Genomic DNA, 22,356 nt, shown 5'->3' on the forward strand with positions numbered 1-22,356 from the left:
TTGAACCTCCCACCTCCTTGTGCTGAGAGCATAGGTGTCAGCCTGTGACAGCCAGGTCACAGTGAAGTACTTGCAGGTGAAGAACAGCAGGTACAGACTGCTGCATCACCACTGGGCTTTTCCAGCCTCTCCACATTTCCTGAATACAGTGATTGTCTTTGGACATCATTCACTGTGCTCAGTGAAAGCACGTGTTTAGATCTGGAACTTGTGTGAAATCATCATATGTTAATAGTTGCTGGGGAATATAATAAAGTTAATGTGTTACACACTAATTCTGACTTGGGTTTCCTAACACTGCATCCCTGATTTGTGGAGCTGAATGTTTCTTTAAACAGCTTTTGCTTAGTCACGTCAAAAATCAGTTCATCTCAGTGGGTGTATTGACAGCCCAGTTTAATTAAACAGTAACTGTTTTTCCACTTGATGAGCCCTGAGAATTCCTATTTTAGTTAGACTGTGAGCCAAGCCATGGAGCTCATTTATAGCTCTTAATGTGTGTTTCACTGTAATTTTCATAGTCAGTGGCCTTTTGCAATCCCAGTTTATGTAACATACAGCTGAGCAGAGCCGTTGGACACTCTGGGATTCTGTTCACATGTGTCGAATTCGGAATGTACATGATGAAACTCTGGTTACATTTCTCCTCTGCTTTGTTCTGCGTGAGAAAACAAAAATGCGTGGCGGTATGTAATATCTGTAACTTTCACCCTGTGGTCTTCCAACTCCCCTGGGGAGGGGAGTGAGGAGACTTGGGGGCAGAATTAAGGGGATGGACAGGAAGGTGCCAGAAGGTGGCAGCAGATCACTGCATGCTGTGCTAGGAGAGCTCCTCCTTGCCCAGCCTAGGACTGTGGGGGCTGTTGGTGGACAAGAGGCTGGACGTGCCCTGGCTACGCGCACTGGGACCCAGAGACCATCCCTGCCCCCAACCCCCTTCCTCCCCACCCCCACCACCCCGAATCCTTAGCTGATTCCACAGTGTGGGCAGCAGGGAAGTGGGTGGGGTATTCTGCCCTGCTCAGGTGAAGACCGCATCTGCAGGGCTTCCTCCAGCTCTGGGGACTAACATCAGAAGGAAGTGGAGCTGCTGGAGCAAGTCCAGAGGATACCAAGGAGATGCTTCAAGGGCTGTAGCCCCTCAGCTCTGGATCCAGGCTGGGAGAGCTGAGGCTGTTCAGCCTGCAGAGAAAAAGGGTTCTTAGGGGTATTTTAGAGACCCTTCCAGCACCTCAAGGGGCTCCAAGAGAGCTGCAGGGAGGGACTTTGGAGAAGGAGTGACAGGACAAGGGGGAGTGGCTTCCCACTGCCAGAGGGCAGGGTTATATGGGATTTTGGGAAGGAATTCTTGGCTGTGAGGGTGCTGAGGCCCTGGTACAGGTTGGCCCAGAGCAGCTGTGGCTGACCCATCCCTGGAATTGTCCAAGGCCAGATTTGATTTGGCCTGGAGCAACCTGGTCTAGTGGAAGGTCCTTGCCCATGGCAGGGGAATGGGACTGGATGAGCTTGAAGGTCCCCTCCAGCCCAAACCGTTATAGAATTCTATGATTTTACCCTTCTGTTCACCAGTAGAGCACATCTGGACTTCAGCTGTTTTAAAGAAAAACTGCCTCCAAAAACAAGGGAATATGATTCCATTTTCTCATCTGTTCACTTGAAATACATTTTTGTGCAAAAGGCTGTAATGAAGGTGTAAGCCCTATTAATGAATTACATTGTTTAATAGGAAAGAGGCTTTCTTTTAATAAACTGCTAATTTGAAAAATTGCTTTTATAGTGAACAGTAAAGGTTTTTTTAAAAGGTTTGAAAGAAAATCATCCTCTGCTTATTGAGTCACCTATCAGCACTGCAGCTCCTTGGTAGCCTGTAGCTGCCACTATCTTCAGAAGATGTTGGCATGGAAACTTAAGGCAGAGAATGCCATATCTCTGGAAAGTTGTCACCTGTGTCTGTGTAAAATGTTCACTAAAACAAAACTGAAAATTTCCATGTGGTCTTCAGAGTCATTTGATGGGGATGTTGCCAATACTCTCTGTATGCCAGCAGCATTAGCCGGACGTATTTGGGACATTATTACCAGACAGCAACATAAAAACTGCACAGACTGGATTCTTAGAATTTATTTGTGTCTTTCAGTGTTCAACTTTGCTGTTTTACCAACACTGCTGATCTAGAAATGCAATTCTGTGTCAAGTTCTAGGGGCACCATGGCAGTGCTCCTCTTATTTATAACTGCAGCGTGTATTCTTGAGCATTTCCATGACAGGTTGGCTATAGAAGTAGCTGGGTTTTGTCACGCTTATGTACAGCAGCAGAGGCAGCTTCACCAGTGCATATTGTAAGAGCCACTACCCCGATTTTCATGATACCCATCACTTCTATTTGCCTCCATAATTCATGTAAAAATGCTGTGTTTAACTGCAGTGGCACTTGAGTGTTTTTTTTTTCTGCAGTCACTTAATTCTCCTTCCCCAGCTCCAGTGTGCATATCCTCATCTAAAAATCCTAAATTCGTTTTGGTGAATTTAAGTTACAGCTGGAAACAAGAGGCTTGTGGCTATTCACCTAGCAGAATCTGTGTGGTACAAAGTATACTATTCCTCTTGACTGGTCCTTGTGTTGCCTGTGTCGTCCTTTAGAGGCACCTCAGCAGCACAGCAGACACCAACCCAACATTTGGCAGGTCATTTTGGAGAGGCTGATACATGAGGTTTTCCTAAAAGCCTGTGTGAAACAATGTAAAAGAAGCATGTTCAGCTCCTGGAGGGAAAATAATCCAGTTTTTGCCAGAGGTTGCCTAAAGCGTCCTTACTATTACTTTATTTTTCTGCTTTCTAATGCACACAATTCTCTGTGTGAATTACTGAATTTTTTTCTCTGCCCACTATTTTGTTTGACTTTCCTCTGTTTTCCCCAGGCAATCCTGTCAATCTTCAATTCAGTCATCTTGGTCTCAGAGTATAGTCCAGTCTCTAAGCTTTTAATATTAAGATTTACCCCTCAGTATCGGCATATTATCCTTAGTAGCAGCCTTGCCTTTATTTTGTCTTTAGACTGAGTTGATATTTATTGAACAGGGTTTATAAGCTTTTAAAATTTTAAACATGAAGAGGGAAAGATCAGTGAGTAAATAAAGTCTGTAATTCTGCATCCAGAACAGATTTTCACGTATCGCCTGGTTTTTCCAACGTGCAGTGCTCTGAAAGTAGCTGATGAACAGATTCATCTGCCTATGTGAAGTATGAGTGTGTTGATCCACCTAAGCGAAATATGCTGGGATAGTTAAGGTGCAGTTCTGCCTCTGACAAGGAGATGGATGGACCATTTTAGCAGCAAAACATTTTTTTAATGTTGAGAAACTGTCTTGTCTACAAAGAATAAAGTAATTTGTCAAAACAAATGGAAAATACTTTTCTTGCCGGAGATTACCCCATTTGTTTCCATTTTCCATGACACATTTTGCTCATTATGCTTCAGGAAGCAAATCCAAAGTTTTATAAGGAACAGTTCGTGCTGGTAAAATAGAGGTGGGGGCTGTAGAGTTGCTGTGCATTCCTGGGAAGGGATTGGGTGGAGAACTGCATTAGTGGGAATTGCCGTTGCTCATGTAACTGCTTGACAGCCACGAGGACAGTGCTGAGGTGTTGTCCCAACATTACAAAATGCATTTTGTGTGTTTGGAAGTAACTTTTAAATAAATGACAATGTTAAAGCAGGTGAAAAGTTGACTTCATTTGGAGCTTAGGGCTTGTGTTCAGCACAGGATGTGCTGCCTGTTCAGAGGTTGTGCTGGGCTTCTTCTGTTCTTGCTTGAGGGTTTAAGGTGGTTTTGTGTGTGCTTTGGTTAATCTGTGGACATCACTGACCTCTCTGAAGGGCCAATAGTGCCAGTAATTGTGGTTCCACTTTGAAATACCCATTGTGTTTTGGTTTTATTTGGAGGGAAGAGGGCGCAGATTAAAACTCTTTTTGCTCTTGGTGAATGGTGATTGCTGAGGTCATGTTTGAGGGTCAAGAACAAAGTGTGAAATGCACTCTCCTTGGCTAAAAGGGAAAGGAAAGTATAAAGCTGCCACAACCAAAACAGGCAGCCAGCTTTGCGTAAGTGACACATGGTTGGGAAAACTTGCTTAGCTGTGGGAAGGCTTCGATGGTTTGGGATTTTTTCCAAATTTGACATATATGTAAGTATGGTAATTGGCTCAAGATGTAGGTGAGTGGGCCTCCTATGAGGACTGCCGTGGGGTCTGTGACCTGTTTGAGGTGGTCTCCTCAGCAGCTTTGAACTCACAGGCTTCAAAGGCTCCTGTCAGAAACGCTTCTGGGCATGTTTATGCATTTCATAACCTGCTGCTGATGTAATTTAACAGGAGCAGTTGTCTGTTCCAGCCTTTTTCCCTGCTGTTGTGTTACAGCAGCATCCATCTGCTGCTGCCCAGCACCTGCTCTAGGTTTGAAGACAAAGGTTGAGCTTTTTCCCTAAAGCCATGAGTGTTTTGCTGTAGTACATAAGTTAAATTTACCAAGGTCACAGGACGCTATTTAATGTGCTTTCTGGGAGGCTGATAGGGTACAAAAGATTGGTTTGTACCCTCCTGTCAGAAGGATGAGGCAGTAATACAAGAGCTCAGTTATTTGTGTGCTGAGGGAGCTGTGGTTCTCCAGTGATGTGACAGATTCACTAATGATACCTGACAGAAGTATTGCAAAGGAGTAATTGTGAAAAAACCCAGCTCCTTTCTGTTATGCAATGTTTTTAAGAAGGAAATATTTTCTTTTTGTAATTTGAAGAATGCAAGTTCCTATTTGACAAAATATTGAACTCAGGTGACTAGTGAGTAGGTGTAAATTGAATGGAAACTACTTCAAAATACAATTAAATACTTTCTTGTCTGTAGAGACCTTGAATTTTGGTAATAGGTTTTGAATTTTAATACTTTGTATTGATTTTCAAAGAATTCCAAGATATTGTCACTGTCTTGTTCAGGAGATGAGGGGGGATGGTTGTTAGTCAGCTCTGCTTAAAATCACTGCGCCAGAAGAAATTCTTCCCTGTGAGGTTGGTGAGGCGTGGGCACAGGGTGTCCAGGGGACCTGTGGCTCCCCTATCTCTGGCAGCATTCAAGGCCAGGTTGGATGGGACTTGGAGCAACCTGGGATAGTGGAAGGTGTCCCTGCCCATGGCGGGGGGTGAAACAAGATGAGCTTTAAGTTTCCTTTCTGACACAAACCATTCTGGGGTTCTCTGATTTGATAGTACAAAATGGTATTTTCCATCAAGGTGGTTGTATTTAAAACAACCCAACTTTTCCCACTGCTTGGTTTTTCTGAAACTTCTGTAGCAGTGAAACACTATTCCTGTTGTGAGATCCTGCTTTACAAATTATTTTAATTTATTCTTTTTTCTTTTTAAGGAAAAGTCATCAACAAGGACTTGCGCCACTACCTGAGTCTTCAGTTCCAGAAGGGCTCAATAGATCACAAACTCCAGCAAGTGATCAGAGACAATCTCTATTTGAGAACCATCCCTTGTAAGTATGTAAAGATCAGCCTCATTTGATCTGTTCCTGCTAACTCCCACATCATTTGTGAGCTTGAAATGCCTTCTCTCTTAATCCTATTTAGAGTTTTACCTTGCAGCAGAGACTTCTGGCTTTGCTACGGTAGTTTCACATCTGAAGTTGCCATGAATCAGACTGGACAGCCAGTATGGACTGAAAACCACCAAAAACTTGAGAATTCAAAGTTCAGATTGTTTCAGTAATATCTGCGCATTGCTCTTCACAAGTTCGCCAGTAGTTGCTGTTAGAATGACTGCAGCCACCACAAGAAATAAATCTTTCTCAGCATGATCAAGCAGTGCAAAGATGTCCTGATTTTTGTTCATGTGTTGGGGTTCTTTTGTTCACAAAGAGCAAGCTGAGACCTTGAGTGTCAAGTGCATAAGGCAGAGCAGGGCAGCTGGAAGGAGGGGAGGGTGGAAGGAGGAGTTGGGTGCAGAAGGAGGGGCAATGGCAGAATGAACAGGCAAACCGTTTGCTCATCGCTGAGAAGACTGATTTAAAAGGCTCATCATTGACTGTTTAAGTATTCATTGCACTAAGAACTTACTTTGTCAGATAACATTTTTGTATCTACAGGAATTCTCTCTTCTCTCTGAGCACACCCGAGAGTTTGTGGCTTTCTTAAACCTCATTTCACTATTGCTAGGTTTTATTTAGTAGCTTTTGTTAATGCTACTGCCTGAAAAAAATTACATATGCTTTTAAAATGCTATTAGGTTGTAGGCAGTAATGAATAGTAATGAATCATTGCTGTCCTTTCAGGAGAGCTTTAATTAAGCTGTTGTAACTATGGGGGGCCTGTTTTCATAGACAAAACACTTCAAAAACGTCTGCATTAACACAGCAATTTACTGATAAAATTTACCTACAGCCAGGGGTTGGAATGTGGCTAAATTGCACTCTGAATTGTAGGTTAAAAAATAAATTTTGTGCCTAGGTACGGATTTGGTGGCCCAAAAATCAAATGTGCTTGGTCATGATGACCTCATTGCAAATTAGAGAGTTGGTGCTGGTGGAAATAGGGAAGGATGCAGCACCCTTAAACTGGGTTAAAATAAAATATCGCAGCTGTTCCCAGAATCCCAGACTGGGATTGCCTGGTCCAGGTGTCGTCAGCTGCCGCAGAAGTTGTTATTGGTTCACTGACCATAAGAAAGAATTCTCTCTTAATTACCACCTTACCCAGCTTATTCTCTCCTTCTCCCCCAATACCAGAACTGTTTTTCCTAGGTAATTGACTGGCTCAGTTTTTATACATTATTGTTCACTTGCTCACCGGTTGTTGTAACTCATACTGGAGTGACATCATCTTTGTATAACGATTCGAAAATGCATTTTTACTGAACTGTACAGCAGGCAGCCTTTGGTAGCAGGGTATCTTACAAAAGTGTTTTCTCCTTTGCAGGCACTACAAGGGCTCCCAGAGATGGAGAGGTCCCTGGAGTAGACTATAATTTCATTCCTGTTGAGCAGTTTAAAGCGCTGGAAGAAAGTGGAGCCTTACTAGAAAGTGGAACATATGATGGTATGTCAGTGATGTTTAATGGGATGGGAATAAGGACCCAGTACTTGTGTCCAGGATCTTAGTCCAAGTGTAGCTTCTTGTGGTACCAGTTTTCCTGCTCACTTGACAGTCATGACAGTAGCAGAGAGACAATAGTTAGTTTATTTCTGGATTACTGTGAAGAGGAGGAGCAATCATGTTTTAAAGCTTTCTGATATACTGCAAATTGTCCTTTCAACCACTCTTAATCCTACCAGATTATTTTCATTGTTGCATTTTGGGGAAGCATTCTGAAAAGGTGTGTCTGTGCCTGGTACAAATTTAAGAGAATGTAGTCAATTTTGTGTAAACCTCAGAGAACAGAGCCATGTTCTCCTCTCAGGTGTGCAACAGAAGGACAGAAGGCAAGAGAAATTCTGACCCATCAGGGAAACAAAAGCTTTTTTCAATGAAAAGTTGAATAGCACTAGACCAGATTGTCCAAATCTGTAGGAAAGTTGGGTTTGTTAAATGTGGTGAGGAAAAACCTTGTAATGAAGTTGATGAAAAAAGAAAATACGTCAAAAGTAGACAATCCTGTGAAAGGCTCTGTGCCTCTTGTTTTCTGTATCCCACATTATCTGTTAATATTAGGAAATCTCCTACGCAAATTTAGGCTAAACTAGTACTTTTTTTCTATTCCTGAATTGAACTTTTATCTGGCTGTCCCCTCTCTGTGCCTTGCCCTTGCTTGATATTTGCAGAAGGGTTTTCTTTCTTACTTTATTTACATGGTCAAAACCCTATCCAGGCGCCAAAAGTCACCCCAGCAGGAATTCTGGGAAGCTTCCTCGCTCTGTGCCCAATTCCCTCATAAAAATCATATGAGCAGTCAGGAGAGAGATCAGTTGCTGAAATTCTTTTCCAGAAAACAGCAGATAATTCCTTTGTGCTTTAGATTAAAATATTGAAGGAAAAATCTGTTCCTTTTTCTGAAGTAAAAGTAATTTTTAGATGAAGCCATATCAATATTGTTTTGTAAGTATATTGTCAGTAGAAAATTGCAAGTGTTAAAAATCAATTGTTAACTGTATTCATGGAAATAAATACTTGTCTGCACAAAATGAATTTTCTTTTTGACTTTGGTATTTCTGTTGTGCTGTTAATTAGTATGTAGAGTAAGAGTAATTGATTTTCGCTGTTTTGTTCCTCTAAGGTTGCTCCCTAAGTCTCTTTATGGAGTATTAGTGAATTCCAGGCAAAGTAACAAATCCATCTTTTTCTTTAGAAAACTTACAGCAGGATAACAGTTTTCAGTTAACCTCTTGTTTTCTGACAACTAGTGCTGCACTGGCAAGAAGTCAGTGTATAAGTAAATGGGCTTTGACTGTTGATTGGCATTTGGTAATACTGATGTCTTCTTTGAGGCTTTAAATTTTCACCAAAATATGTTTGCGTGGGCACTAAACTGATAACAGCCAGTGCCACTGCCTTCAGCAGTATCAGTGCTTCAGTGATCCTGATTTCTGTCTCATTTTCAGGTAATTTTTATGGTACTCCAAAGCCTCCAGCAGAGCCCAGCCCCTTTCAGCCTGATCCAGTGGATCAAGTTCTTTTTGACAATGATTTTGATACTGAATCGCAGAGGAAGAGAACCACGTCTGTCAGCAAAATGCAAAGGATGGAAAGTTCTCTCCCTGAAGAGGAGGAGGAGGAGGAAAAGGAAGCAGTTAATGGTAGCGGAGGGATAGGTTAGTTGACAAGGGGAGAAATTCCCTGGAGTACTGTGTGAATGGATAAAACCTATAAAAATAGCATTCATGCTTCCTTAGTTTTGGTGAAGTATGAAGGCAGTTTCTATTCAGGCTGGTGCTTCTACTTGATTTTGAGATGACCTTTTAGAAAGCACCAGCTGTTTTCCCAGGCAGATGTGCAATTGCATCATAAAATGTACTGCTTGGTCAAGGACATGTGGTGCTGGATACGGGCCACTTACATGAGCGGGAAGGAAAAATTTGTCCACTCTTCATACCCTGCAAATGTTACTGTTGAATTTTGAGTTGGTTACTGAGTTTTTACACAGGAGATTTTAAGGAAGTGATTGGTTTAAGGGGCAACATTGGCTCATACTGTAAAATTTTCAGATGATTTTGCATAGGGGAACTGTCACACAACCTGAAACCACCTGAGGGGGAGCTTGTGGAGAGGAATAAAGCCAAGTGTGTTGAGGCTGGAGCAGTGTCCAGCAGGACCTTTCTGGGATTGGCAGGATGCCCTTTTCCTTTTGCTGTCATGGTTACTCATCTGGAGGGGGTGAATTGATGGTGGAGAGGAACTGTCACATTGCATTTGCAGCTGATCCTGTGTGTTACTGTTTAGGACAGATTTACACTGACTAGACCTGACCTAATCTTGTGATCTTCAGGGCTGGCAACAGCACAGAGGGGCCAGCGGTCAGGCTGGTGGTTGGGTGAAAGTCACGGACATTGTCATGTCACAGAGGGTATCAAGCATAGCCTCGGTTCTGAAGGGTAGAGGCTTCTATTTAAAATTTCCTGCACAAATTTTTGGGATTTTTTTCTAGGCGTGATTTGTAGGAAGGTGTGGTTTATTTTACTGGCAGTTAGGGTCTCCTCTACATTTCCTTTTGATTCTTTGAGGAATATTAGTAGGATTTTTTGAGTTGTTTTATGGCATTACAAACACTGTTCTCTCTGTAGAAATGGCAACAAAGCATAGTCAACTTGGATTTCTGCCAGTGTTGATTTTTCAGAGTAGGCTCAGACACATAATACAAGGTTAACTCTGTTTGGCAGGGGAAGAGCAGAGTTCAGTGTTTTCATGTCAGCTTGTCAAAGTTTACAGCTGAAAAAAAGAAAGTGAAAAAATGCACATCACATACAGGAATGTGTTTGACATCCACTCATAGCCAGATTAAGAGGGTGGTTCTTTTTGAGAAACAACATAAGCATCTGACAAACACTTTCCCTGAACAACTGCAGAAAACAAAGAAAAGCATTCAGATTCTCCTGACTGGATGAAACCTGTTCCCAGCTACAACCAGACAAGCAGCAACATGGACTTCAGAAATTATTTGTCGAGGGATGAGACTCTGGAACCACTACCCAAGAACTGGGAAATGGCCTACACGGACACTGGCATGATCTACTTCATCGAGTGAGTAACTCGCTCCTTGGAGAAGTGCTGGTGGCTGCAGTCTGGAAAGCTGCTCTTTCACCTCTTTTCTGCTCTTGCTGCTTCTATTTCTTTATCAGGTTTAATATATTCATACTGCTAAATTCCTTACTCGTAGTCCTCAGTGTTGCACGCTTGGTACAATTGCCATTGTGCAGGAAAACCTTATGGTTCCACCTGCAAAGTCTGTTTGTTTGTTTCAAGGTTTTGTATCTCACACATACAAAGCTGGCTGGGTATTGTTAAGTGAAGCATAACATGGAACCTCTATGTCAAATTTCTCTGAAATTTGAGACCTTGTTTGTTTTTTCTTCTCAGCTTGTGTTCCTTGGCTGGGAATGGATGTTTCAAAATACAAATAGCCCAGATGGAAGCCCGAGTTAGGAAAGTAGCTCATGTGTGCACATGTAAAACTGCCTCATTTATGAGTTCTAAGGCAAGAATGAAACAGAAGCCTTCCTGAGCATTAAGCATATGAGGAGGCTAAAAATATTTTTTTCCTATCAGGTAGAAACAGCTGCTGTTTCCATATGAGCTTTTGGGGGCTGGGGAGGGGATCTGTGCCTCTAACATTGCCCGTGTGCTCTGGAGAGTCTTCACTGTGCTGGTGCCTTTTCTTTTTAGTATTTTACAATGTGACTGAGGCACAAATAAAGGTTCTATTATCTGTACTCTGCAGTTTCCTACAGTAGTAAATACTCGAAGCAAAGTTTCTTCAGTGTGAAGGAGTTCTCTTACTCTTACACACTGGCACGTGTTCTGCTCCACAGTCACAACACCAAGACAACCACATGGCTTGATCCCCGGCTCTGTAAGAAGGCCAAAGCTCCTGAAGATTGTGAAGATGGAGGTGAGATGTTCAGAATGCATTTGTCACCTGTCACCGATAAATGTATGAGTTTATCCCAGCTAGATACGAGCTGTTACTTCTGTGGTAGAAGCTTCTCCCTGGTAGATGAGACTTTGGAGCTGGCAGTGTAGTGCCGAGCGTCCCGTTTGGCGGCAATAGGAACTCACGTAAGACTGGGAAAGTCCACGGTGTATTTTCCCTGGAGTAGTAGAATCTGGCTAAATGGAAGGTTTATCTGCATTCCCGAGCAGAATGTGACCTGTTTTGTTCCAGTAAGTGTCATTTTTAAGGAGAAAGCTGCACATGAGTGATGCTCTCACTGGAAACTCCTGGATAGGTGGAATATGGCAGAAGGAGAAGGTCCATAAGTAACAGAATATAGAAATAATGAAGAAGGTGTGGCAAAATATACATATTCCTAATGCAAACTACTGCATGTGGCATAGTATTTGAATGCAGAGGCTAAGGGAGCAATCTGACTGATTTAAATTCCTTCAAGACTTCCAGGTCAGTAGCCTCCAGGCAATTCCTGCAAACATTTGCTACACGGTTGGGCAATTTAGTCTGCTAGAAAAGAGTATCAGGTAGCTCTGTCTTGAGCAAATGCCTGACATGTTCCAAAAGCTGAAGCAGGCTCAGAATGACCTGTCATCCTCCAAAACTGCCCACCCTAACAGCCATGTATCCCTAATGAAGCCAGATGGAGCAATAGCTGTGTACTGCTGCTTATTGAACATACGTGCAGCTCGCCACAGGATAAAAGGAGCACTTTAAACAGAGATGCCATATATGCAAATGAACAATACTTAAATTAATAGAACCGTTGGGTCTTTAGTCAGACCCTGTGGAGCAATGCTTTTGTTAGTAATTGGTAACATGCTGTCATATGCTAGGGAAATTCCTGTTATTGTCAAACTTAAGGCGGTCTCAAACAAGATTGCAGGGCAAATTTACCCATAAAATGTCTGGCTAACTGACTATATTCATTATTCTAATATTTAAATTTCTATGGTCAAGTTAACTAGAACAATAAACTTGATAAGCTGACCTCTATGGTAACTGCTTGTTACCTTCAGGTAGTCATGAGCTGCTGGCACCCTCTTATCAGATGCTGAGTTTGCCATCAAAAGGAGCCTTTTGCATGTGATTTTCAGTACAAACAGGTCTTTGAGTTTATTATGTGTTTAACCTGGTGTGATTTCATTGAATACAAGGCTCATTATTTAGTGGAAGAAGGAGTAATAATTACGGGGCTTCACATTCCCTGGAACGGGCTGATACTTTTCATCAGGGAAGAAAATGGGACCTCTATTTTCCTTATATTTTTCATGAGTCTAGATGTTCTTTAATGAAAACTCTGCTATTTGTGGATAGTTTTGCCTTGTAATGGAGAACTTGGTCTTTCTGACTGCAGAACTTCCTTATGGATGGGAGAAAATAGAAGACCCTCAATATGGGACATACTATGTTGAGTAAGTGATAATTATTGATTTGGCATCCTTAAAAATTGAACAGGAAATTCTGAAATGCTTGATACTCAGTAAGCAGAGGTTGTAATGCAGTGAAAGGCCAGGTTGGACAGGGCTTGGAGCAACCTGGTCTAATGGAAGGTATCCATGCTCATTGCAGGCAGTGTAACTGGATGGACTTTAAGGTTCCTTCCAGTCCAAACCATTCTGTGATTCTGTGAAACTTAAATATATCCAGGAAAAACAGTTCTGGGGTCATGAAGTCATGGCACAAACTTCTGATAGCACTGGCATGTGGGAAAATCCACGGTGTGACCGTCAAGACTCAGTGTTTTTCATTCAAGGAAGGAGAGCAAGTTGCAACCAAAGTAATTTGTAGATGGAAATGAGCTGATGCAGTGTTTCATAGCTTAACAAAAACAAAGTCACTTGACTTAAGAGCAGCACCCGATAACTTTAAAAGAGCAAAAATATCTTGTATATCATTGCTGTCTCCAAAGAGCCAAGTCAATAACCACTGAACTGCTGCAAAGCTCTTCTGAGTCTCCTTCAGGCCAGAGGAAATTAAATCTCTCCTTTATTATGGAGAAGAAAATCGGTAGAGTTGAAAATGTAGCTTTGGACAACAAGAAAACATTTTTCACTTCTCAAAGTCAAGCTGTTTGTTTGAATTATGCTCAAATATGTTGGTTTTTCCCTCCTCTGCTGTACTTCTCTAGCATCTACTAGGAAAAAGGTGATGCCTGAGTTTGTAAACACTATAGGTAGGTGGATTAAGAGAAAAATCAGATTTGCTCAGTTCTAAACTATTACAACTCTACCTACTGATTAAAGGGAGTAAAATTTTATTTGCTTCAAAGTAAATTAAAAAAAAAACAACCTGCTGAAAGAACAAGCATACTTTCAGTATTGGTTATGAGAGTTTTTTGTTCATTTCTCTGGAGCATTCATCTGACATAATAAAAGAGAATGTTTGTAGATGTATTTTTTTGGTGTTGTCTCTTGGGGGAAATAGTCAGAATGTTTTCTGTCAAAGTCCTGACCTACCTTTTGTGTGCCTGCAGTCATATTAACCAGAAAACTCAGTTTGAAAATCCAGTATTGGAAGCCAAAAGAAAAAAACAGCTAGGACAGACTGATGCTGGCCCTTCCAAATCAGGTATCGCTGAATATCGTGTTCTTTGTCACATATATCTTTATCTGCAAGTACGCTTTGTAAAAACCCAGTTCTGGAATTCATCGAGGCATCAGCCTTGTCTTTCTGCTAGCCATTACAGTACTACCCGCCGAGATCTTCTGGCTTTTTTAAGGATTTTTTTTTGTGTTAAAATTGAACCGAGGCACTAAGACTGCTTTTAAATTGTTTTGGTTGTTCTGAAGCTGGTCATCATAAACAGCTTTGGAATATATGGAGGGTTAGAAGAGCCTTCTGGAAGTGCAGGTAAAACCACACTGGGAGTTTTTATACTTTTGATCTACTTTAAGCTTGGTATTCAAGGATTAAAACTGGGAATTCGAGATGGGAGGTTTGCATACAGCTCTGTTGCAATCCATTAAAAAAAGGCCTCTTTTCCATTCACTGAATTCAGCTGGAAAATGAGTGTAACACTTTCCTGTCTGTTTGCTTTATTCCTTAAGAGCGCTTCAGAAGCTGACCAACAATAAACAAATCATTAACCTTTGTGACACCTTAAAAATAAACAAAAACCTTTCCCGAACTAACTCTGGTTTCCTGCATTCCCGTCTCTGTATTCCATAATTCCATAGGACCAGGGAGGTCTGTCTTCACTCGAGATCCATCCCAGCTTAATGGAGCACTTATTAGGACATCCCTGAAAAAAAGTACCATGGGATTTGGCTTCACAATCATCGGAGGGGACAGGCCTGACGAGTTTCTCCAGGTGAAGAATGTGTTGAAAGATGGACCCGCTGCGCAAGACGGAAGAATTGCTCCAGGTCAAGTATTATTTCTGTACAGTTCCGTTTCCTGGGGTACTTCGGAGAACACGGCTTGAGGTGCTGGAGGTTGGATGACTCCATCCACATCCTCACTAAATTAAGTATTTTCTGATTTGTGAAAGATCAGTGCAGAGCAGTGGCTGAAACATTCTAGATAAAAATCTACTTTAAGGTCACTTCTGAAGTTTTCAGTACTTCTGCTTTAGCAAAAACACTTGTCTTCATGTTTATTCATAGAATGATTTTCCTCTCTGTAAGTAAAGTAAAAATCATGTGTTTGAATCCTGGTCTGTTTTGCCTTGTTGCTGACAAGATCCATGACTCTCATTATTAAAACTACAGAAAACCCACAGCAGGAATGAGGAAGCAAAGTTGTGTGAGCTGGACAGGTGAGGAGAGAAGAGGGACGAGGGTTTCTGCAATCCATGAAGACTTGCACATTTTCTCATGGTTATTACATGTGTAATTAAGTCACCTATAACCTCTGGTCCTAAACCAGGACAGCATATTAGAAAGGGAAAAATGCTTCTTTATGTATAACATAGACTCTTACTCTTCAAATGAGTGAAAGAACTCATACTTTGAATGATTAATACTATTTACTTACAAAATGAAACAATTTCCTGTTTTGTTGCTGATGTATTGTTTGAACTTGTTTGCATGTGGTTCATTTTCCACCTCTGCAAAAATGAAAACACTCCTGCAGAACTGTTGGAATGAAAAGAAGTGCAGCTATTCTGATTGTAGTTCATGGAATAAGAGAGATCCTGTTTTACTGATGCCTGGGCATTAAAGGGATAGGACAGTTTGAAGGGCATATTGTACTGCACGTGCAAAGTTTCACATCAGAGTGATGAAAGCATGAAACGGGGTTTTGGGATCCTTAGCGCCTGTCACTTCATTTTGAAAATGTATTCTTAGCCATGTCTGGCAGCAGTGTAAGTGTATGGAGCATGTGTGCATGTGTGATCCTAGTTTAAGTTCAGCCAGTCCTAAAATAAACGGAGGGCCAAAAAATCCGATTTATTCTGCATTTGGTTTAGGATGCTGTGCAATATGAATTAAAGCAGAAGACATCTGCTTGCTTTAGTGAGCATGCTCTGTTTCATCTCCCCTGGCTGTAAAGTATCATTTTTTAAATCTGCTGCAGATTAAACTTTATATATTTAGCACACGGTGTCCCGAGATGAAATAGAATAAATGCAAAGAGGAAATTCTTTATGCTTTTTGGCAATATTAGCCATGAGGTAATATCCCAGACACTAGTTATTAATTTGAAGACAGCACTGTGATTTCCTCAAGGTAGGCTTTTGTTGAAGATTTCACTTCTGCTTTTGACACTCTCAAACTTTCTTTTGTAACAGGTGATGTCATTGTGGACATAAACGGAAGTTGTGTCCTTGGCCATACCCATGCAGATGTTGTCCAGATGTTTCAGCTCATTCCCATCAATCAGTATGTGAACATGACTTTGTGTCGTGGGTACCCTCTTCCTGATGACAACGAAGACCCCGTGGTGGATATCGTGACAGCCACGCCCATCCTTAACAGCCCACTGGTGACCAAGGGAGATGCTTCTGTGTCCAGCCAAGATTTAGTAGCGGGAACAATCGTGTTGGACCAGAATGGGAAAATATTGGCCAACGATCGTCTGAACGGCCCTTCCGTGGATTCAGCAGAGCAGAGGGTCTCCTTTGCCTCCTCAGGAGGCTCTCAGCCGGAGTTGGTCACCATCCCTCTGGTCAAAGGGCCTAAAGGCTTTGGGTTTGCCATTGCAGACAGTCCCACAGGCCAGAAGGTGAAGATGATTTTGGACAGCCAGTGGTGTCAAGGCCTACAGAAAGGGGATGTCATCAAGGAGATTTGCCATCAGAATGTGCAGAGCTTGACTCACTTGCAGGTGGTGGAGGTGCTCAAGCAGTTTCCAGTAGGAGCAGAGGTGCCCCTGCTTATCTTAAGAGGAGGTACAGACAAAATTGCAGTTGTCATGTTGGTTATAAGCTTTTTAAAATCCTGTTTTAGTGTGATATCTAAATCGTGTCCAGTCTTGACAGCTACAGAGCAACTCATTTTATCTCTGAGCTATTATGTTCTAAGTTTGATTTATACCCCTGACTATTTAGGCTTAGAGCGTGTTGCTGGGGTTTTGTTTGGGGTTTTAGTTAGGTTTTTCTTTGGGTTTTTTCCCTCAAAAATTATATGGTGATATGTTTATGCACTGTCTCTTCCAAGTCTCTGTGGAGTGCTAAAGCAAACACATGGTCTCCAGTATAATGCAAAGCATATGATGGACTGAGTTTTGTGAGGTTCTCAAAATATATTCCAGTAACTGTCTGTAATGAATAGGGGATTGCAGGAGATGGGAGGAAGCATTAGCAAAGAGGTGGGGCTGATCACTGGGAATAGCAGAAAAAAATTCTGATTTTTCCATTGCATATTCATACCTCTTCCTTGATTGTCAGTCACGGACAAGAATGCATTTTGTCCCCAAAAAGTAGTATGTGACTTTCAAAGGAAGCTGAATCTGAATGGATTATGAAGCAGCTCTTAGCTGCTCAGTGTCCCTTCAGGCTTTATTGTAACCCTGACTTCAGCCACTGGCATTTGCAAAAATCTCCGGATTTTGTCCCGTATAAATGCTACTATTCCTGAATCAGCTAAGGAGATAATTCCATTTCTTTGTGGCAAGTGAAATTCCTTCAGACAAATTCCTAAGTTTCCTTATCCCATGAGTTGAGGGGTGACTTGGTTGACCAGTTTCTAGCAAGAAGAGAAATAGATATTTTTCATTGTTGTACAGCTTTCAATTCTAATTTGAGACTTCTCCAAAGTGATGGTTTTGGTCACTTTGCCATTTAAAAGCACAGTGAATCAACCACTATTATTTTCACCCCAAGAGCATCTGATTATATTGCTGTAATGTTGAAACGTTTTGTAACCTGCTATTAAAATTACTTTCTATTTTCTTCAGGTCCACCCTCACCTACTAAAGTTGCCAAAGGAGTGAGTATTGGTGATGTATTTATCTTGGTTTCTGAGCTGCTTTGTAATCTCATTTCCTCTGGATTTTAGTCCTTGTGATAACCTACCTGCAAGATGGTTTACCAAAACCACATCTGCCTGGTAGGCATAAAGTCTTTGTCTAAGTAGCTGCTGTCCAAGTACACATTAAAAGGGAAACAAAATACAGTATGTTTTTTTTTTCATTGCTAATTATTAAAGTGAAATGGGATTCCTAAAGGAAGTTTATGATCCTTTGATTCTTCTTAATCCTTGTGTTTATGGAGGATTAATTAATGTACTGGTTAGTGCTCCCTTCTGGAAGTGCTTATCTTTGGATCCATATTTTCAGCAAGTCTCTGTGGAGCAGTACATTCCTAGCTCGATACTCATTGCTCTTGGAAGTTATCTGTCAGAGCATCTTTAATATATATTAGCTCAGTAAAGAATCCTTGGTCTTAATAAAACAACCTCTAATTTAATAATGCTGGTATTAATGCTTATGTTTATTTTGAAGGTTTCTGTTATAAATCAGGCTGGTAGAACACAGATACTTCTTTAAAAATGCTTCTTATACAAATCAGGGCAATTTAGGAAAATCCCATTCCCAGAACGTAGCTGTAACTTCTCTTTCTATCTTTATCCTGCTGTTTGAGTGCAACCTTAGTTCTATCCCAGCAGTGACATGACACAGGAGCACATGTTCAGCATGCTCAAAGACGACTGTACTCAGTAAGGTCTTCAGATTGGGTTCCTCTTCAGATTCAGATCTTCAGATTCAGCATCCAGCTGCCCACACTGAACAAATCAGAGCAGAAATCCCCGCAGTTGGAGGGCCCCGTCGGCACGGATCCCATGGCAATGTGCTAAAAATAGTTTGGACTTGGGGACTGGCATTCTGTACCAGCACACGTACAGGAGCGACAGCCCACAGAGCACTCGATGCTCAGTGGCATTAAGCAGCGTGGCAAAGTAATTCACTTAAAAAGGGCAAGTTCTTGTGTTTATAAACATACAAGAAGTGTCACACTACTGCATGGCTCTGGGCAGTTTATTCTGCTCTTGGTGAAAGGGCAGATCTACGTCTGTTCTGCCCCTGCTATGGTTCAGCATGCACTGCCACGTGCCAGTTTTCCAGGCTGGGTTTCAGCCCAGGAGAAGTATTTAGAGTTATTTTAGTGCATAATTCACTGGGAGTTTAGATGAGAGACCACAAGGATGTTTGGTGTCCTTGCCTCATGAACAGAAGTGTTGCAGATCATGAAAAGGCACATAGGAAGCTGTTAATACCTCACACTACCCAGGTGTGTCCTCCTGTTCTGTATATATATTGCTCCAGCAAACAGCTCATGCTGTACTTGTGGGGAGGAGCTTGGCAGAGGACAGGAGGCAGTGCCTGCAGAGTAGCACGTGCCCACAGTGCTGGATTGTGGTCCAGAGCCTGGCAGGTGCCTGACAAGGATTCGGTGTCTTCTCTAAAAGTGATCGGTCCTTTATGCCCTACTTCATGCCATGTATTGCTAACCACCAGCATCTGCCCAGCTTCACTCCTCTCTGAGCATCAGTCACTTCAAACTCTTTCCAAGCCTAGTCTCCAGTAGAAATTCATGTACCAGTGAGGAAGACTTCAGTACTCTGGTCAGACGCGTACCAGAAAAAAAGGAAAAGCTGTCATTTTACTGGAAAAGCTGTAATTTTGTTCCTTTCTACTTCTATTTTTCTTCTGCGTGGTGTTCGTTTGTTGTCTTTGCATGACATTTACATGATAAGCGTAGTCATGCCTTTATTTAATATGGATTTTGTGTCCGTGGCCTATTTCAGAAGGGCAAGCAGGACAGTTCAGGGAGTTTGGAAGCTGTCTGCGATACCATTCCGCAGCCGATGCCCTTCCCGCCCTCTGCTGTGCGACCAGGCTCTCCTAAACTGGACCCTTCCGAAGTCTACCTGAAGTCTAAGACAATTTATGAGGACAAACGTAAGTATATCATCTTCAACTTGAAATTGCTCAATGATGAGGGAATTTTTTCTTTTGTTGTATGTGCAGTAAAGCTACTGAGACTTTGTTGTGAAGTTTGCTAACCTGCTGTGGATAATACATTTCAAGTCATGCATAATTCAAACAGGAATGAGAAAAACAAAAAAGATAAAATATGTTTCAACCGTATTTTCAGTTAAACAGTTAATAGCAGAAATAATCTCAAGGATGGTTCTGAAGTTCTGAAGTTAGCTGGAGCAGACCTGCTTATAAAAGTAGCGCTGAGTTGTGTCACAGACTGGCTTTTATCCTGGTCTACTGCACAGATGTGGTTGTGATTTCTGCTTAGAAAATTAATTATTGAAAATTAATACCTCTTTTGAAAAGAGAATATCACTGTATTTCTGTTTACTGTGTTTTGTCACTAGAAGACTCAGAGTGTATCACCGAAGTATAATCCTTCAATAATCCAAAATAGCTCCTTATATGTTTTGAAATACTGTTTTTTTTCTTAGCTCCAAACACAAGAGATTTAGATGTTTTCCTGAGAAAACAAGAGTCAGGCTTTGGTTTCCGGGTGCTTGGAGGGGACGGACCGGATCAGCCTGTAAGTGAAACTGCTCACAGTTATCTCGTAGTTTTGCTGTTGGAATGATCCTACTCTGTCATCCTCATTTCCCATCATCCCATCCAGGCAGTTCAGAGATGGCAAAATTGACCAATTTGCTACCTGACTTTCAGAGATCAGGAATCAGTCCAGATTACCTTTATTTTTTCCCCTCTTTGCAGACTCCGGTCTCCAAGGTTCTGCACCCTTCTTAGTACCGAGCCTATCCTTGGCCACAGTTTTTTGTTGGGCTGAGGACACTGGCTGTTGATGTATCTCGGAGCCTTTGGAAGGGCCGTGCAGGTGCCCAGCCTTTGCCCATTGTCACTTGAGCTCAGCGGTGGCCTTGGCACAGGATGTGCCCGGATTCAATGATCGGTGTGCTGTGCACAGCAGTGCACCCGGGGAACCAGCTGAGCGGAAGGAAGCGGTTACTCCTCCTGTCAAAACTTCATTAGGCTGTTCCTTTTCTTGCAGCCCAGTGAAATGAGGTTCGACATGGTGACACACCCCTTCTATTCCCTGCTTCTCCCACTGGATTTTTAAGCATGCATTGCATTGGAGGCAGCTGGGCAAATACCAGCGCAGACACCCCTGGATGGTCCGTTCTCCGAGGGCTGGTTTTAGGAGACTCCTCTCTATTTTCAAACGTGCATAAATTCCTCTCTGGAAGGAAGCACTAAGACTTGTATTATATATTGGGGACCTTTCTTTAAGCTGTTAAGTGGAGAGAAAAAGCTTTTGGAATAGATCTGCAGAGATTATTTCCTGATTACAATGAAGGAATTCAGTTTTTCCATTCCCAGCTGTGATCTAGTGCTAGCCTTTTTTTTTCCTCTTCCTCCCTCACTAACATGCATTTAAAGTAAGGAGCAAACACAGAGAATGTCACTTCTGTTGCACTTCATAGCATTTGTGGTGTTTGGTTTCCATAACAGCCATAGCTGTTAGGAAGTATGGACCTGCTGTCTTGAGTGCTGTGTACTGATGAGCTGCCCACTGTTCCTTAACCTCTAGCAGTACTAGCTGTAGTTACCCTTAATCTTCCATTTAATCAGAAAGTGATTGTAACATATGAAATAGAGTGTGGTGCTTTTCTCTGTGTTTTATTTAGTAGCACTTTTTGAAGTGGGGTTAGGCAGAACTGATGATGTTTGAATTCATTATCTAATTACCAAAAGCTGAGAACTGAAGCAACTTGAAGTGTGGAACTGTCTATAAGCAATTATTTTCAGAAATAAACTTGAGTTCATTCAAAAGCTTTTATTTCTTTCCCAATCATTCTGTCTCAGTCTTGGTAAAAAAATAAAGCAGAGTGAATGTCAGAGGCTTTTGTGTCATTAGTGTCTAGGAAATCGTATGTGTAATAAGTACATGGCATACGCTCATTTCAAAAGCTGAGCCTTTTAATAAACTGACAAACATGCTCAAGAGAGCAGAACTGACAAAAATAAGGATTAAAGATTTTTGAAGTATTCAGTGAATGCTTTGAGACCCCAGATTGTCTCAACTAGATCAGCTTGTGCAGAGTGCGCTTTCTGGCTTCATTTCTGCTAGAGCGGGACAGTGAGATAATCTTGGAAAGAGTCTTCCCAAAAGACCTCGTCTGCACATCAACCACTGTGTGTTCTGATGAATCCACGTTCCCATTCAAACCCCCGGACTCTGCTCACAGATCTATATTGGAGCCATAATCCCATTGGGAGCAGCGGAAAAGGACGGGAGGCTGCGTGCAGCGGATGAGCTGATGTGCATCGATGGAGTCCCTGTGAAAGGGAAGTCACACAAGCAAGTTCTGGATTTAATGACCAGCGCCGCACGGAACGGGCAGGTGCTGCTCACAGTCCGGAGGAAGATCTTCTTCGGTGGTAGGTGTCCGCTTGCCCAGAAGGAGCACTTGTAGGGCTTGTAATCGAATCCACCGAAGCTGCTCTGGAACTTAATTACTGCACTGAGGCTGAGCAGCCTGAGATTGAGGAGGGTCAGCTATAACTCTGAAATGGAGAAAAGCAGAATTTAATAAGCTTGGACCCCATTGCTCGCTAGCTTGTGCTGCTTACACAGATAAGGCTCTGAAAATTATGATGCAGCCGTGATTTCTTTTTTGTAGAAGGTAGTAGTTAAAACAGCCATTAGTGCTGTGGAAATTGCATAATAACGCAGTCTCTTTTCTGAGCATCTCAGAACGTTTTGGGTTGAAAGGGACCTTAAAGCTCATTTTGTCCCACATCCTGCCACGGGCAGGGAGGGGCA

At 42.0% G+C, this 22,356-nt stretch overlaps 1 protein-coding gene across 2 annotated transcripts in view; it reads left to right on the plus strand.

The window, feature by feature from the left end:
* MAGI3 (membrane associated guanylate kinase, WW and PDZ domain containing 3) overlaps nucleotides 1-22,356 on the plus strand; it is a 54,384-nt gene that overhangs the window by 21,354 nt on the left and 10,674 nt on the right. For both annotated transcript variants that reach the window (XM_088067035.1, XM_014258182.2), the window contains exons 2-14: nucleotides 5,416-5,532; nucleotides 6,971-7,090; nucleotides 8,590-8,799; nucleotides 10,051-10,225; nucleotides 11,014-11,093; nucleotides 12,508-12,565; nucleotides 13,627-13,721; nucleotides 14,330-14,518; nucleotides 15,886-16,485; nucleotides 17,493-17,524; nucleotides 19,343-19,496; nucleotides 20,012-20,103; nucleotides 21,779-21,971. In XM_088067035.1, coding sequence (XP_087923161.1) covers nucleotides 5,416-5,532; nucleotides 6,971-7,090; nucleotides 8,590-8,799; nucleotides 10,051-10,225; nucleotides 11,014-11,093; nucleotides 12,508-12,565; nucleotides 13,627-13,721; nucleotides 14,330-14,518; nucleotides 15,886-16,485; nucleotides 17,493-17,524; nucleotides 19,343-19,496; nucleotides 20,012-20,103; nucleotides 21,779-21,971 — 2,115 coding nt within the window. The remainder of the gene's footprint in view (nucleotides 1-5,415; nucleotides 5,533-6,970; nucleotides 7,091-8,589; nucleotides 8,800-10,050; nucleotides 10,226-11,013; nucleotides 11,094-12,507; nucleotides 12,566-13,626; nucleotides 13,722-14,329; nucleotides 14,519-15,885; nucleotides 16,486-17,492; nucleotides 17,525-19,342; nucleotides 19,497-20,011; nucleotides 20,104-21,778; nucleotides 21,972-22,356) is intronic.

Source organism: Pseudopodoces humilis, chromosome 26, assembly GCF_049639895.1.
Source record: "Pseudopodoces humilis isolate 2021_Gansu_Grassland_sample_001 chromosome 26, ASM4963989v1, whole genome shotgun sequence".
In the NCBI taxonomy this organism is placed as follows: Eukaryota; Metazoa; Chordata; class Aves; order Passeriformes; family Paridae; genus Pseudopodoces; species Pseudopodoces humilis.